General features: G+C 66.4%; 1 protein-coding gene across 1 annotated transcript in view; it reads left to right on the forward strand.

The window, feature by feature from the left end:
- The window catches only part of LOC126648206 (ryanodine receptor 1-like), a gene marked incomplete at both ends in the record, with an annotated part of 33,952 nt that extends 19,939 nt beyond the window's left edge, over positions 1-14,013 (forward strand). Inside the window, 6 exon segments of the mRNA XM_050330935.1 lie at positions 351-477; positions 4,526-4,659; positions 6,873-7,114; positions 11,251-11,443; positions 13,748-13,837; positions 13,947-14,013. Coding sequence (XP_050186892.1) covers positions 351-477; positions 4,526-4,659; positions 6,873-7,114; positions 11,251-11,443; positions 13,748-13,837; positions 13,947-14,013 — 853 coding nt within the window.
- Positions 14,014-14,056: the final 43 nt, after the last annotated feature.

The following is a 14,056-nucleotide window of genomic DNA, read 5'->3' on the forward strand; positions in this document are numbered from 1 at the left end:
CCACAGGTATCCTGGAGGTGCTGGTACTGCGTGCTGATTGAGAGCCCCGAGGTGCTCTCTGGGGTCTCTCCTGTGGGTCAGGGGTCCCTGTTGTGGGTCTGGGGTCCCTGCTGTGGGTCTGGGGTCTCTGCTGTGGGTCTGGGGTCCCTGCCATGGGTCTGGGGTCCCCACAGGTATCCTGGAGGTGCTGTACTGCGTGCTGATGGAGAGCCCCGAGGTGCTCTCTGGGGTCCCTCCCGTGGGTCTGGGGTCCCTGCTGTGGGTCTGGGGTCTCTGCCGTGGGTCTGGGGTCTCTCCCGTGGGTCTGGGGTCCCTGCTGTGGGTCTGGGGTCCTGCCATGGGTCTGGGGTCTCCACAGGTATCCTGGAGGTGCTGTACTGCGTGCTGATCGAGAGCCCCGAGGTGCTCAACATCATCCAGGAGAACCACATCAAGTCCATCATCTCCCTGCTCGACAAGCACGGCCGCAACCACAAGGTGGGTCCCCCGGGGGGTGCCCAGGTGTGCCCAGGTGTGCTCGAGTGTGCCTTGGTGTGGTCCTGTGCCCAGGTGTGCCAGGTGAGCTCAGGTGTGCTCAGGTGTGCCCAGGTGTGCTCAGGTGTGCCTGAGTGTGCCCAGCTGTGCCCAGGTGTGCTTGAGTGTGCCTCGATGTGGTCGTGTGCCCAGCTGTGCCCAGGTGTGCTCAGGTGTGCCCAGGTGTGCTCAGGTGTGCCCAAGTGTGTTTGAGTGTGCCTAGGTGTGGTCCTGTGCCCAGCTGTGCCCAGGTGTGCTCAGGTGTGCCCAGGTGAGGTGAGGTGTGCCCAGGTGTGCTTGAGTGTGCCTAGGTGTGGTCATGTGCCCAGCTGTGCTCAGGTGAGCTCAGGTGTCCTCAGGTGTGCCCAGGTGCACTCAGGTGTGCTCAGGTGTGCCCAGGTGTGCCCAGGTGAGCTCAGGTGTGCTCAGGTGTGCCCAGGTGTGGTCCTGTGCCCAGTTGTGCCCAGCTGTGCTCAGGTGTGCCCAGGTGTGCCCAGGTGTGCCCAGGAGTGCCCAGGTGTGCTCGAGTGTGCCTAGGTGTGGTCCTGTGCCCAGTTGTGCCCAGCTGTGCCCAGGTGTGCTCAGCTGTGCTCAGGTGAGCTCAGATGTTCCCAGGTGTGCCCAGCTGTTCCCAGGTGTGCCCAGGAGTGCCCAGGTGTGCTCGAGTGTGCCTAGGTGTGGTCCTGTGCCCAGCTGTGCCCAGCTGTGCTCAGGTGTGCTCGAGTGTGCTCAGATGTTCCCAGGAGTGCCCAGGTGTGCTCAAGTGTGCCCAGGTGTGCCCAGGTGTGCTTGAGTGTGCCTAGGTGTGGTCGTGTGCCCAGCTGTGCTCAGGTGTGCCCAGCTGTGCCCAGGTCTGCTCAGGTGCACCCATGTGTGCCCACGTGCACTCAGGTGTGCCCAGCTCTGCTCAGGTGTTCCCCAGTTGTTCTCAGCTGTTCCCAGGTGTTCCCAGGTGTACCCAGCTGTGCCCAGCTGTTCCCAGGTGCACCCAGCTGTGCCCAGGTGCACTCAGGTGTGCCCAGGTGTGCCCAGGTGTGCCATTCTGCAGGTGCTGGAGGTGCTGTGCTCGCTGTGCGTGTGCAACACCCAGCTGTGCCCAGCTGTTCCCAGCTGTACCCAGGTGTACCCAGCTGTGCCCAGCTGTGCCCAGGTGCACTCAGGTGTGCCCAGGTGTGCCCAGGTGTGCCATTGTGCAGGTGCTGGAGGTGCTGTGCTCGCTGTGCGTGTGCAATGCCCAACTGTGCCCAGGGGCACCCAGTTGTACCCAGGTGTTCCCAGCTGTTCCCAGCTGTTCCCAGGTGCACTCAGGTGTTCCCAGGTGTGCCCAGGTGCACCCAGCTGTACCCAGGTGCACCCAGCTGTACCCAGGTGTTCCCAGGTGTTCCCAGGTGCACCCAGCTGTACCCAGGTGTGCCCAGCTGTTCCCAGGTGTGCCCAGGTGTGCCCAGGTGTACCGTTGTGCAGGTGCTGGAGGTGCTGTGCTCGCTGTGCGTGTGCAACACCCAACTGTTCCCAGGTGCACCCAGCTGTTCCCAGGTGTTCCCAGCTGTGCCCAGGTGTGCCCAGGTGTGCCCAGGTGTGCCATTTGGCAGGTGCTGGAGGTGCTGTGCTCCCTGTGCGTGTGCAACACCCAACTGTTCCCAGGTGCACCCAACTGTTCCCAGGTGCACCCAGCTGTGCCCAGGTGTTCCCAGGTGTGCCCAGGTGTGCCCAGGTGTGCCCAGGTGTTCCCAGGTGCACCCAGCTGTGCCCAGGTGTGCCCAGGTGTGCCCAGGTGTGCCATTGTGCAGGTGCTGGAGGTGCTGTGCTCGCTGTGCGTGTGCAACGCCCAACTGTGCCCAGCTGTTCCCAGGTGCACCCAGGTGTTCCCAGGTGTGCCCAGGTGTGCCCAGGTGTGCCATTCTGCAGGTGCTGGAGGTGCTGTGCTCGCTGTGCGTGTGCAACACCCAACTGTGCCCAGCTGTTCCCAGCTGTGCCCAGGTGCACCCAGGTGTGCCCAGGTGTGCCCAGGTGTGCCATTGTGCAGGTGCTGGAGGTGCTGTGCTCGCTGTGCGTGTGCAACACCCAGCTGTTCCCAGTTGTTCCCAGCTGTGCCCAGGTGTGCTCAGGTGTGCCCAGGTGTGCCCAGGTGTGCTCAGGTGTGCCATTTGGCAGGTGCTGGAGGTGCTGTGCTCGCTGTGCGTGTGCAACACCCAACTGTTCCCAGGTGCACCCAACTGTTCCCAGGTGCACCCAACTGTTCCCAGGTGCACCCAGCTGTTCCCAGGTGCACCCAGCTGTTCCCAGCTGTTCCCAGCTGTGCCCAGGTGTGCCCAGGTGTGCCCAGGTGTGCCATTTGGCAGGTGCTGGAGGTGCTGTGCTCGCTGTGCGTGTGCAACACCCAGCTGTTCCCAGGTGCACCCAGCTGTGCCCAGCTGTACCCAGCTGTTCCCAGCTGTTCCCAGCTGTACCCAGGTGTACCCAGGTGTGCCCAGGTGTGCCCAGGTGTGCCATTTGGCAGGTGCTGGAGGTGCTGTGCTCGCTGTGCGTGTGCAACACCCAGGTACACCCAGGTGTTCCCAGTTGTTCCCAGCTGTTCCCAGTTGTTCCCAGCTGTACCCAGGTGTACCCAGGTGTGCCCAGGTGTGCCCAGGTGTGCCCAGGTGTGCCATTCTGCAGGTGCTGGAGGTGCTGTGCTCGCTGTGCGTGTGCAACACCCAGCTGTTCCCAGCTGTTCCCAGCTGTTCCCAGCTGTTCCCAACTGTGCCCAGGTGCACTCAGCTGTTCCCAGGTGTGCCCAGGTGTGCCCAGGTGTGCCCAGGTGTGCCATTTGGCAGGTGCTGGAGGTGCTGTGCTCGCTCTGCGTGTGCAACACCCAGCTGTTCCCAGCTGTTCCCAGTTGCTCCCAGCTGTACCCAGTTGCTCCCAGGTGCACTCAGCTGTTCCCAGGTGCACTCAGGTGTGCCCAGGTGTGCCCAGGTGTGCCCAGGTGTGCCATTGTGCAGGTGCTGGAGGTGCTGTGCTCGCTGTGCGTGTGCAACACCCAGCTGTGCCCAGCTGTGCCCAGGTGCACTCAGGTGTGCCCAGGTGCACCCAGCTGTTCCCAGGTGTTCCCAGGTGTTCCCAGGTGCACCCAGCTGTTCCCAGTTGCTCCCAGGTGCACCCAGGTGTACCCAGGTGTGCCCAGGTGTGCTCAGGTGTGCCATTCTGCAGGTGCTGGAGGTGCTGTGCTCGCTGTGCGTGTGCAACGCCCAGCTGTTCCCAGGTGCACCCAGGTGTGCCCAGGTGTTCCCAGTTGTTCCCAGCTGTACCCAGGTGCACCCAGGTGTGCCCAGGTGTGCCCAGGTGTGCCCAGGTGTGCCATTTGGCAGGTGCTGGAGGTGCTGTGCTCGCTGTGCGTGTGCAACACCCAGCTGTTCCCAGCTGTTCCCAGTTGTTCCCAGGTGCACCCAGGTGTGCCCAGGTGCACTCAGGTGTACCCAGGTGTTCCCAGGTGTGCCCAGGTGTGCCCAGTTGCTCCCAGCTGTTCCCAGGTGCACCCAGGTGTGCCCAGGTGTGCCCAGGTGTGCCATTCTGCAGGTGCTGGAGGTGCTGTGCTCGCTGTGCGTGTGCAACACCCAGCTGTGCCCAGCTGTGCCCAGGTGTACCCAGGTGCACCCAGGTGTTCCCAGGTGTGCCCAGGTGTGCCCAGGTGTGCCATTGTGCAGGTGCTGGAGGTGCTGTGCTCGCTGTGCGTGTGCAACACCCAGCTGTTCCCAGCTGTACCCAGATGTTCCCAGCTGTTCCCAGTTGCTCCCAGGTGCACTCAGCTGTTCCCGGGTGTGCCCAGGTGCACTCAGGTGTGCCCAGGTGTGCCATTTGGCAGGTGCTGGAGGTGCTGTGCTCGCTGTGCGTGTGCAACACCCAACTGTTCCCAGCTGTTCCCAGTTGTTCCCAGCTGTTCCCAGGTGCACTCAGGTGTTCCCAGCTGTTCCCAGGTGTTCCCAGCTGTGCCCAGGTGTGCCCAGGTGTGCCCAGGTGTGCCATTGTGCAGGTGCTGGAGGTGCTGTGCTCGCTGTGCGTGTGCAACGCCGTGGCCGTGCGCTCCAACCAGAACCTGATCACCGAGAACCTGCTGCCCCGGCGGGACCTGCTGCTGCAGACCGGCATGGTCAACTACGTCACCAGGTGGGCTTGGGGGGCACCTGGGGGGCAACTACGGCACCAGGTGGGCTTGGGGGGGCACCTGGGGGGCTTGGGGGGCAACATCGGCACCAGGTGGGCTTGAGGGGACACCTGGGGGGCTTGGGGGCACCTGGGGGCAACATCGGCACCAGGTGGGTTTGGGGGCAACTATGTCACCAGGTGGGCTTGGGGGCACCTGGGGGACTTGGGGGCACCAGGGGTCAACTACGTCACCAGGTGGGCTTGGGGGCAGCTATGTCACCAGTGGGCGGGGGGCACCTGGGGGCTTGGGGGGCACCAGGGGCAGCTACGGCACCAGGTGGGCTTAGGGGGCAACTATGTCACCAGGTGGGCTTGGGGGCACCTGTGGCACCAGGTGGGCTTGGGCACCGGGGGCAGGGGCACCAGGGGCAACTACGGCACCAGGTGGGCTTGAGGGGCAACTATGTCACCAGGTGGGCTTGGGGGCACCTGGGGGCTTAGGGAGGCACCAGGGGGCAACTACGGCACCAGGTGGGCTTGGAGGGGCACCTGGGGGGCAACTACAGCACCAGGTGGGCTGAAAGGGGGCAACTATGGCACCAGGTGGGCTTGGGGGCACCTGGGGGGCAACTACGGCACCAGGTGGGCTGGGGGGCACCTGGGGGCAACTATGGCACCAGGTGGGTTTGGGGGCAACTACGGCACCAGGTGGGCTTAGGGGGCACCTGGGGGGCAGCTATGGCACCAGGTGGGTTTGGGGGGCACCTGAGGGCAACTACTGCACCAGGTGGGCTGAAAGGGGGCACCTGGGGGGCTTGAGGGGACACCTGGGGGTCTTGGGAGGGCACCTGGGGGCAACTACTGCACCAGGTGGGCTTGGGGAAACTACATCACCAGGTGGGCTTGGGAGGGCAACTATTTTACCAGGTGGGCTGGTGGGGGCTCTGGGGGCAGCTACGGCGCCAGGTGGGCTTGGGGGCACCTGGGGGCTTGGGGGCACCAGGGGGCAGCTATCGGCACCAGGTGGGCTGAAAGGGGGCAACTACGGCACCAGGTGGGCTTGGAGGGGCACCTGGGGGGCTGCTGGATGGCCATGGGGGGCTGCAGGTGCTCAGGGAGCCCTGGGGGTCTCTGGGGCTGCTCCTGGGGGGTCTCTGGGTGGCCCTGGGGGTCTCTGGATGCCCTTGGGGTGGGTTTCCTGGTCCTGGGGGTGGGTTTGGGGGTCTCTGGGTGGCCCTGGGGAGGATTTGCTGCTCCTGGGGGTGGGTTTGGGGGTCTCTGGGTGGCCCTGGGGGTCTCTGGATGCTCTTGGGGTGGGTTTCCTGGTCCTGGGGGTGGGTTTTGGGGTCTCTGGGTGGCCCTGGGGGTCTCTGGGTGCCCTAGGGGTGGGTTTGCTGCTCCTGGGAGTGGGTTTTCGGGTCTCTGGGTGGCCCTGGGGGTCTCTGGGTGCCCCTGGGGTTGGATTTGCTGCTCCTGGGTGTGGATTTGGTGCCCCTGGGGGTGGATTTGCTGCCCCTGGGGGTGGATTTGCTGCTCCTGGGGTTAGGTTTTGGGGTCTCTGGGTGGCCCTGGGGGTCTCTGGGTGGCCCTGGGGTGGATTTGCTGCTCCTGGGGGTGGATTTGGTGCCCCTGGGGGTGGATTTGCTGCTCCTGGGGTTGGGTTTTGGGGTCTCTGGGTGGCCCTGGGGGTCTCTGGATGCCCTTGGGGTGGGTTTGCTGGTCCTGGGGGTGGGTTTTAGAGTCTCTGGGTGGCCCTGGGGGTCTCTGGGTGGCCCTGGGGGTCTCTGGATGGCCCTGGGGGTCTCTGGATGGCCCTGGGGTTGGATTTGCTGGTCCTGGGGTTAGGTTTTGGGGTCTCTGGGTGGCCCTGGGGGTCTCTGGGTGGCCCTGGGGTGGATTTGCTGCTCCTGGGGGTGGATTTGGTGCCCCTGGGGGTGGATTTGCTGGCCCTGGGGGTAGGTTTTGGGGTCTCTGGGTGGCCCTGGGGTGGATTTCCTGCTCCTGGGGGTGAATTTACTGCTCCTGGGGGTGGGTTTGCTGCTTCTGGGAGTCTCTGGGTGGCCCTGGGGGTGGATTTACTGCTCCTTGGGGTGGGTTTCGGGGTCTCTGGGTGGCCCTGGGGTTGGATTTACTGCTCCTTGGGGTGGATTTGCTGCTCCTTGGGGTGGATTTGCTGCTCCTTGGGGTGGGTTTCAGGGGTCCCTGACCCCTCCCTTTCCTCGCCCCGGTTCCAGCATCCGTCCCAACCTGTTTGTGGGGACGGCGCCGGGCTCGACGCAGTTCCGCTGCTGGTACTTCGAGGTGTGCGTGGAGCGGGCCCAGCCCTTCGTGACCCCGCAGCCCACCCACCTGCGCGTGGGCTGGGGGGCCGCCGGCTCCTTCCGGCCCGCCCCGGGCGGCGGCGCCGGCTGGGGGGGCAACGGCGCCGGAGACGACCTCCACTCCTTCGCCTTCGACGGCCTCCACCTGTGGACAGGTGAGGGTGGGGTGGGGGGGTGACCACCCCAGAGCCCCACAGAGAACCCTCTGACCCCCCTGAGAGACCCCCTGAGCACTGGGACCATCCCACAGAGAGACCCCCTGACCCCCTCCCTGAGCAATGGGATTGCCCCACAGAGAGACCCCCTGAACACCAGGACCACCCCACAGAGAGCACCCCAAACCCTCTGAGCACCGGGACCACCCCACAGACAGAACCTCCCAACCCCCCTTAGCAATGGGACTGCCCCACGGAGAGACCCCTGACCCCCTGAGCACCAGGACCACCCCACAGAGAGACCCCTGAACACCGGGACCACCCCACAGACAGAACCCCAACCCCCTGAGCACCAGGACCACCCCACAGAGAACCCTCTGACCCCCTGAGCAATGGGAGTGCCCCATGGAGAGACCCCTGCCCTCCCTGAGCAATGGGACTGCCCCACGGAGAGACCCCCTGAGCAATGGGACTGCCCCATGGAGAGACCCCCACCCTGCCTGAGCAATGGGACCACCCCACAGAGAACCCTCTGACCCCCCTGAGCAATGGGAGTGCCCCATGGAGAGACCCCCACCCTCCCTGAGCAATGGGACTGCCCCACGGAGAGACCCCCTGAGCTCCAGGACCACTCCACAGACAGAACCCCCCAACCCCCCTGAGCAATGGGACTGCCCCATGGAGAGCACCTCTGACCCCCCTGAGCAATGGGACTGCCCCATGGAGAGACCCCCACCCTCCCTGAGCAATGGGACCACCCCATGGAGAGACCCCCTGAACACTGGGACCACCCCACAGAGAGACCCCCTGAGCACCAGGACCACCCCATAGAGAGCACCTCTGACCCCCCTGAGCAATGGGACTGCCCCATGGAGAGACCCCCTGAGCACCGGGACCACCCCAGAGAGAACCCTCTGACCCCCCTGAGCAATGGGACTGCCCCATGGAGAGACCCCCTGACCCCCCTGAGCACTGGGACCACCCCACAGAGAGCACCCCAACCCCCCTGAGCACCGGGACCACCCCACAGACAGAACACCCCAACCCCCTGAGCACCGGGACCACCCCACAGAGAGCACCCCAAACCCCCTGAGCAATGGGACTGCCCCATGGAGAGACCCCCTGAACAATGGGACCATCCCACAGACAGACCCCCTAAACCCCCTGAGCAATGGGACTGCCCCATGGAGAGACCCCCTGAGCACCAGGACCACCCCACAGAGAGACCCCCTGAGCACCGGGACCACCCCATGGAGAGACCCCCTGAGCACCAGGACCACCCCACAGAGAACCCTCTCACCCCCCTGAGCAATGGGAGTGCCCCATGGAGAGACCCCCACCCTCCCTGAGCAATGGGACTGCCCCACGGAGAGACCCCCTGAGCATTGGGACCACCTCATAGAGAGCACCCCAACCCCCCTGAGCAATGGGACTGCCCCACGGAGAGACCCCCTGAGCACCAGGACCACCCCATAGAGAGCACCTCTGACCCCCCTGAGCAATGGGACCACCCCACAGAGAGACCCCCTGAGCACTGGGACCGCCCCACAGAGAGACCCTCCAAGCCCCCTGAGCACTGGGACCACCCCACAGAGAACCCTCTGACCCCCCTGAGCACCAGGACTGCCCCACGGAGAGACCCCCGCCCTCCCTGAGCAATGGGACTGCCCCATGGAGAGACCCCCTGAGCACCGGGACTGCCCCATGGAGAGACCCCCGCCCTCCCTGAGCAATGGGACCACCCCACAGAGAAACCTCTGGCCCCCCTGAGCAATGGGAGTGCCCCACGGAGAGACCCCCGCCCTCCCTGAGCATCGGGACCACCCCACAGAGAACCCCCCAAACCCTCTGAGCACCAGGACCACCCACAGACAGAACCTCCCAGCCCCTAAGCAATGGGACTGCCCCACGGAGAGACCCCCTGACCCCCTCCCTGAGCAATGGGACTGCCCCATGGAGAGACCCCCTCAGTACCGGGACCACCCCACAGAGAGAAACCCCCAAACCCCCTGGGCAATGGGACTGCCCCACAGAGACCCCCTGAGCAATGGGACTGCCCCATGGAGAGACCCCCGCCCTCCCTGAGCAATGGGACTGCCCCATGGAGAGACCCCCTGAGCACCAGGACCACCCCACAGAGAACTCTCTGACCCCCCTGAGCACCGGGACCACCTCACAGAGAGTACTCCAAATCCCTTGAGCACTGGGACCGCCCCACAGAGAGCACCCCAAATCCCTTGAGCACCGGGACCACCCCACAGAGAACCCTCTGACCCCCCTGAGCAATGGGACCACTCCACAGAGAGACCCCCACCCTCCCTGAGCAATGGGACCACCCCACAGAGAGCACCCCAATCCCCCTGAGCAATGGGACCACCCCACAGAGAACCCTCTGACCCCCCTGAGCACCGGGATCACCCTACATAGAGCACCCCAACCCCCCTGAGCAATGGGATCACCCCACAGAGAGACCCCCTGAGCAATGGGACCACCCCATAGAGAGCACCTCTGACCCCCCTGAGCACCAGGACTGCCCCATGGAGAGACCCCCTGAGCACCGGGACCACCCCACAGAGAACCCTCTGATCCCCCTGAGCACTGGGACCACCCCACAGAGAGACCCCCTGAGCACTGGGACCACCCCACAGAGAGAACCCTCTGACCCCCCTGAGCACCAGGACCACCCCACAGAGAACCCCCCCCATTTCCCCCTGAGCACCAGGACCACCCCACAGAGAGTACCCCATCCCTCTGACCCCAAAAACTCCCCCCGACCCCAACAACCCCCCGACCCCAATAACCCCTCTGTGCCCCCAGGAGGAGGTCCCCAAGGCCGTGGGGTCCCCCCCGGCGGGCCCTGGCCGAGGGGGACGTGGTCAGCTGCTGCCTGGATTTGGGGGTCCTCTCACCCCCCTGACCCCAATAACCCCCTGACCCCAACTAACCCTGTGTGCCCCAGGAGGGTCCCCAAGGCCGTGGGGTCCCCACCATCGGGCCTCTGGCCGGGGGACGTGGTCAGCTGCTGCCTGGATTTGGGGGTCCCACCCATCCCCCTGACCCCAATAACCCCTCTGTGCCCCCAGGGAGGGTCCCCAAGGCCGTGGGGTCCCCACCGGCGGGCCCTGGCCGAGGGGACGTGGTCAGCTGCTGCCTGGATTTGGGGTCCCACCCACCCCCTGACCCCAATACCCTCCCCTGACCCCAATAACCCCCCTGACCCCAATAACCCCTGTGTGCCCCCAGGAGGGGTCCCCAAGGCCGTGGGGTCCCCCCACCGGCGGGCCCTGAGCCGAGGGGACGTGGTCAGCTGCTGCCTGGATTTGGGGTCCCACCCACCCCTGACTCCAATAACTCCCCCTGACCCCAATAACCCCCTGACCCCTCTGTGCCCCGAGGGGTCCCCAGGCCGTGGGGTCCCCCACCGGCAGGCCCTGGCTGAGGGGGACGTGGTCAGCTGCTGCCTGGATTTGGGGTCCCCCCAATCTCCTGACCCCAATAACTCCCCCTGACCCCACTAACCCCTGTGTGCCCCCAGAGAGGGTCCCCAAGGCCGTGGGTCCCCCACCGGCGGGCTCTGGCCAAGGGGGATGTGGTCAGCTGCTGCCTGGATTTGGGGTCCCACCCACCCTCTGACCCCAAATAGCCCCTCCCTGACTCCCAATAACGCCCCCCAACCCCAGTAACCCCTCTGTGTCCCCAGGAGGGGTCCCCAAGGCCGTGGGGTCCCCCACCCGGTGGGCTCTGGCCGAGGGGACGTGGTCAGCTGCTGCCTGGATTTGGGGGTCCCACCCATCCTGACCCCAATAACCCCCTGTGCCTCCTGGTGAGGAGTCCTCAAGGCCGTGGGGTCCCCCACCGGCGGGCCCTGGCCGAGGGGACGTGGTCAGCTGCTGCCTGGATTTGGGGGTCCCACCCACCCCTGACCCCAATAACCCTCCCTGACCCCAACAACCCCCTGACCCCACTAAGCCCCTCTGTGCCTCCCAGGAGGGGTCCCTAAGGCCGTGGGTCCCCCACCGGCTGGCCCCTGGCCGAGGGGGCCGTGGTCAGCTGCTGCCTGGATTTGGGGGTCCCACCCACCCCTCTGACCCCAAATAACCCTCCCTGACCCCAATAACCCCCTCTGTGCCCCCCAGGAGGGGTCCCCAAGGCCGTGGGGTCCCCCCACCGGCGGGCCCTGGCCGAGGGGGATGTGGTCAGCTGCTGCCTGGATTTGGGGGTCCCCAGCGCCTCGTTCCGCCTCAACGGGGCCCCCGTGCAGGGGGTCCTCGAGGGCTTCAACCTCGACACCCTCTTCACCCCCGTGGCCAGTTTTTCGGCGGGGGTCCGGTAAGGAGGGGGGGGTCACCCTGAAATTATGGGGGGGTCTTGAAAGGGCCACTGGGACCCCTAAGTGGGGGCTGGGGGGGGTCTGGGGAGTGGGACCCTTCAATGAGGAGATCGGGGTCCTTAAGGGGGTATTTGAGGGGGTCTTCCCATTTTGGAGGGGCTGGGGGTCCCTGTGGGGTCTGGGGTGACAGGGGTTCCTGGGGGTCCCTGTGGGTCTGGGGGTGACTGGGGGTCCTGGGGGGTCTCTGTGGGTCTAGGGGTGATGGGGGGTCTTTGTCTCCCCCAGGCTGCGGTTCCTGCTGGGGGGCAGTGAAGGGGGATGCTGGGGTCCCTGTGGGGGTCCTGTGGGTCTGGGGGTGCCTGTGGGTTCTGTGGGGTCCTGGGGTGACTGGGGTCCCTGGGGGTCCCTGTGGGTCTGGGGTGACAGAGGACTCTATATCCCCCAGGCTGCAGTTCCTGCTGGGGGGGCAGTGAAGGGAGGATGCTGGGGGTCAATGCTGGGGGTCCCTGGGGGTCCCTGTGGGTCTGGGGGTGACTGAGGGTCCCTGGCGGGTCCCTGCTGGGTTCTGCTGGGTCTGGGGGGTGACTGGGTTCGTGTCCCTGGGCTGTCCCTGTGGGCCTGAGGGCTGACTGGGGGTCCCTGGGGGGTCCCTGTGGGTTCTGTGGGTCTGGGGGTGACTGGGGGTCTCTGTCCCCCAGGCTGTGGTTCCTGCTGGGGGCCGGCACGGGGAGTTCTGTTTCGTGCCCCCCCGGGCTATGCCCCTGTGCCGAGGCGCTGCTGGGGGCTGAGGGGGTCCCTGGGGGTCCCTGTGGGTTCTGTGGGTCTGGGGGTCCCTGTGGGGGTCCCTGTGGGGTCCCTGTGGGTTCTGTGGGTCTGGGGGTGACTGGGGGTCCCTGGGGGGGTCCCTGTGGGTCTGGGGTGTCAGAGGATCCCCATTATCCCTCCAGGCTGCGGTTCCTGCTGGGGGCAGTGAAGGAGGGGATGCTGCGGGCTCAATGCTGGGGTCCCTGGGCGGTCCCTGTGGGTCTGAGGGGTGACTGGGGTGACTGGGGGTCCTGTGGGGTCCCTGTGGGTCTGGGGGTGTCAGAGGATCCCCATTATCCCCCCAGGCTGCGGTTCCTGCTGGGAGGGCAGTGAAGGGGGATGCTGAGGGTCAATGCTGGGGGTCCCTGGGAGGCCTCTGTGGGCCTGGGGGTGACTGGGGTGACTGGGGGTCTCTGTGGGGTCCCTGTGGGTGTCCCTGTGGGTCTGGGGGTGACTGGGGTCTCTGTCCCCCCAGGCTGCGGTTCCTGCTGGGAGGGCAGTGAAGGGGGAGATGCTGGGGTCAATGCTGGGGTCCCTGGGGGTCCCTGTGGGTCTAGGTGTCACAGGGTCCCTAGGGGGTCCCTGTGGGTCTGGGGGTGACTGGGGGTCCCTGTGGGGTCCCTGTGGGTCTGGGGGTGACTGGGGGGTCTCTGTCCCCCCCCAGGCTGCGGTTCCTGCTGGGGGCCGGCACGAGGAGTTCCGTCTCGTGCCCCCGGGCTATGCCCCCTGTGCCGAGGCGCTGCTGGGGGGGCTGAGGGGGGGTCCCTGTGGGTTCTGTGGGTCTGGGGGTGACAGAGGACCCCCATTATCCCCCCAGGCTGCGGTTCCTGCTGGGGGGCCGGCACGGGGAGTTCCGTTTCGTGCCCCCCCTGGGCTATGCCCCCTGTGCCGAGGCGCTGGGCTGAGGGGTCCTTGGGAGGTCCCTGTGGGTCTGGGGGTGACTGGGGGTCCCTGTGGGTTCTGTGGGTCTGGGGGTGACAGAGGACCCCCATTATCCCCCCAGGCTGCGGTTCCTGCTGGGGGCAGTGCAAGGGGGTATGCTGAGGGTCAATGCTGGGGTCCCTGGGGTCTGGGGTCCCTGTGGGTCTGGGGGTGACTGGGGGTCCCTGTGGGGGTCCCTGTGGGTCTGGGGGTGTCAGAGGATCCTCATTATCCCCCCAGGCTGCGGCTCCTGGTGGGGGGGCAGTGAAGGGGGGGGATGCTGAGGGTCAATGCTGGGGGTCCCTGGGGGGGTCCCTGTGGGTTCTGTGGGTCTGGGGTGCACTGGGGGTCCCTGTGGGGTCCCTGTGGGTCTGGGGTGACTGGGTCCCTGGGGGTCCCTAGTGGTTCTGCTGGGTCTGGGGTGACTGGGGTCCCTGGGGCCTGAGGTCTAGGGGTGACTGGGGTCCCTGGGGGTCCCTGTGGGTTCTGTGGGTCTGGGGGTGACTGGGGGTCCCTGGGGGGGTCCCTGTGGGTTCTGTGGGTCTGGGGGTGACTGGGGGTCTCTGTCCCCCCCCCAGGCTGCAGTTCCTGCTGGGGGGCCGGCACGGGGAGTTCCGTTTCGTGCCCCCCCCGGGCTATGCCCCCCGTGCCGAGGCGCTGCTGGGGGGGTCCCTGAGGGGGGTCCCTGTGGGTTCTGTGGGTCTGGGGGTGTCACAGGGGTCACTAGGGGGGTCCCTGTGGGTCTGGGGGTGACTGGGGGTCTCTGTCCCCCCCCAGGCTGCGGTTCCTGCTGGGGGGCCGGCACGGGGAGTTCCGTTTCGTGCCCCCCCGGGCTATGCCCCCTGTGCCGAGGCGCTGCTGGGGGGCTGAGGGGGTCCCTGTGGGTC

This window comes from Myiozetetes cayanensis, unplaced genomic scaffold, assembly GCF_022539395.1.
Source record: "Myiozetetes cayanensis isolate MyiCay16 unplaced genomic scaffold, myiCay2020 scf453, whole genome shotgun sequence".
Lineage (NCBI taxonomy): Eukaryota > Metazoa > Chordata > Aves > Passeriformes > Tyrannidae > Myiozetetes > Myiozetetes cayanensis.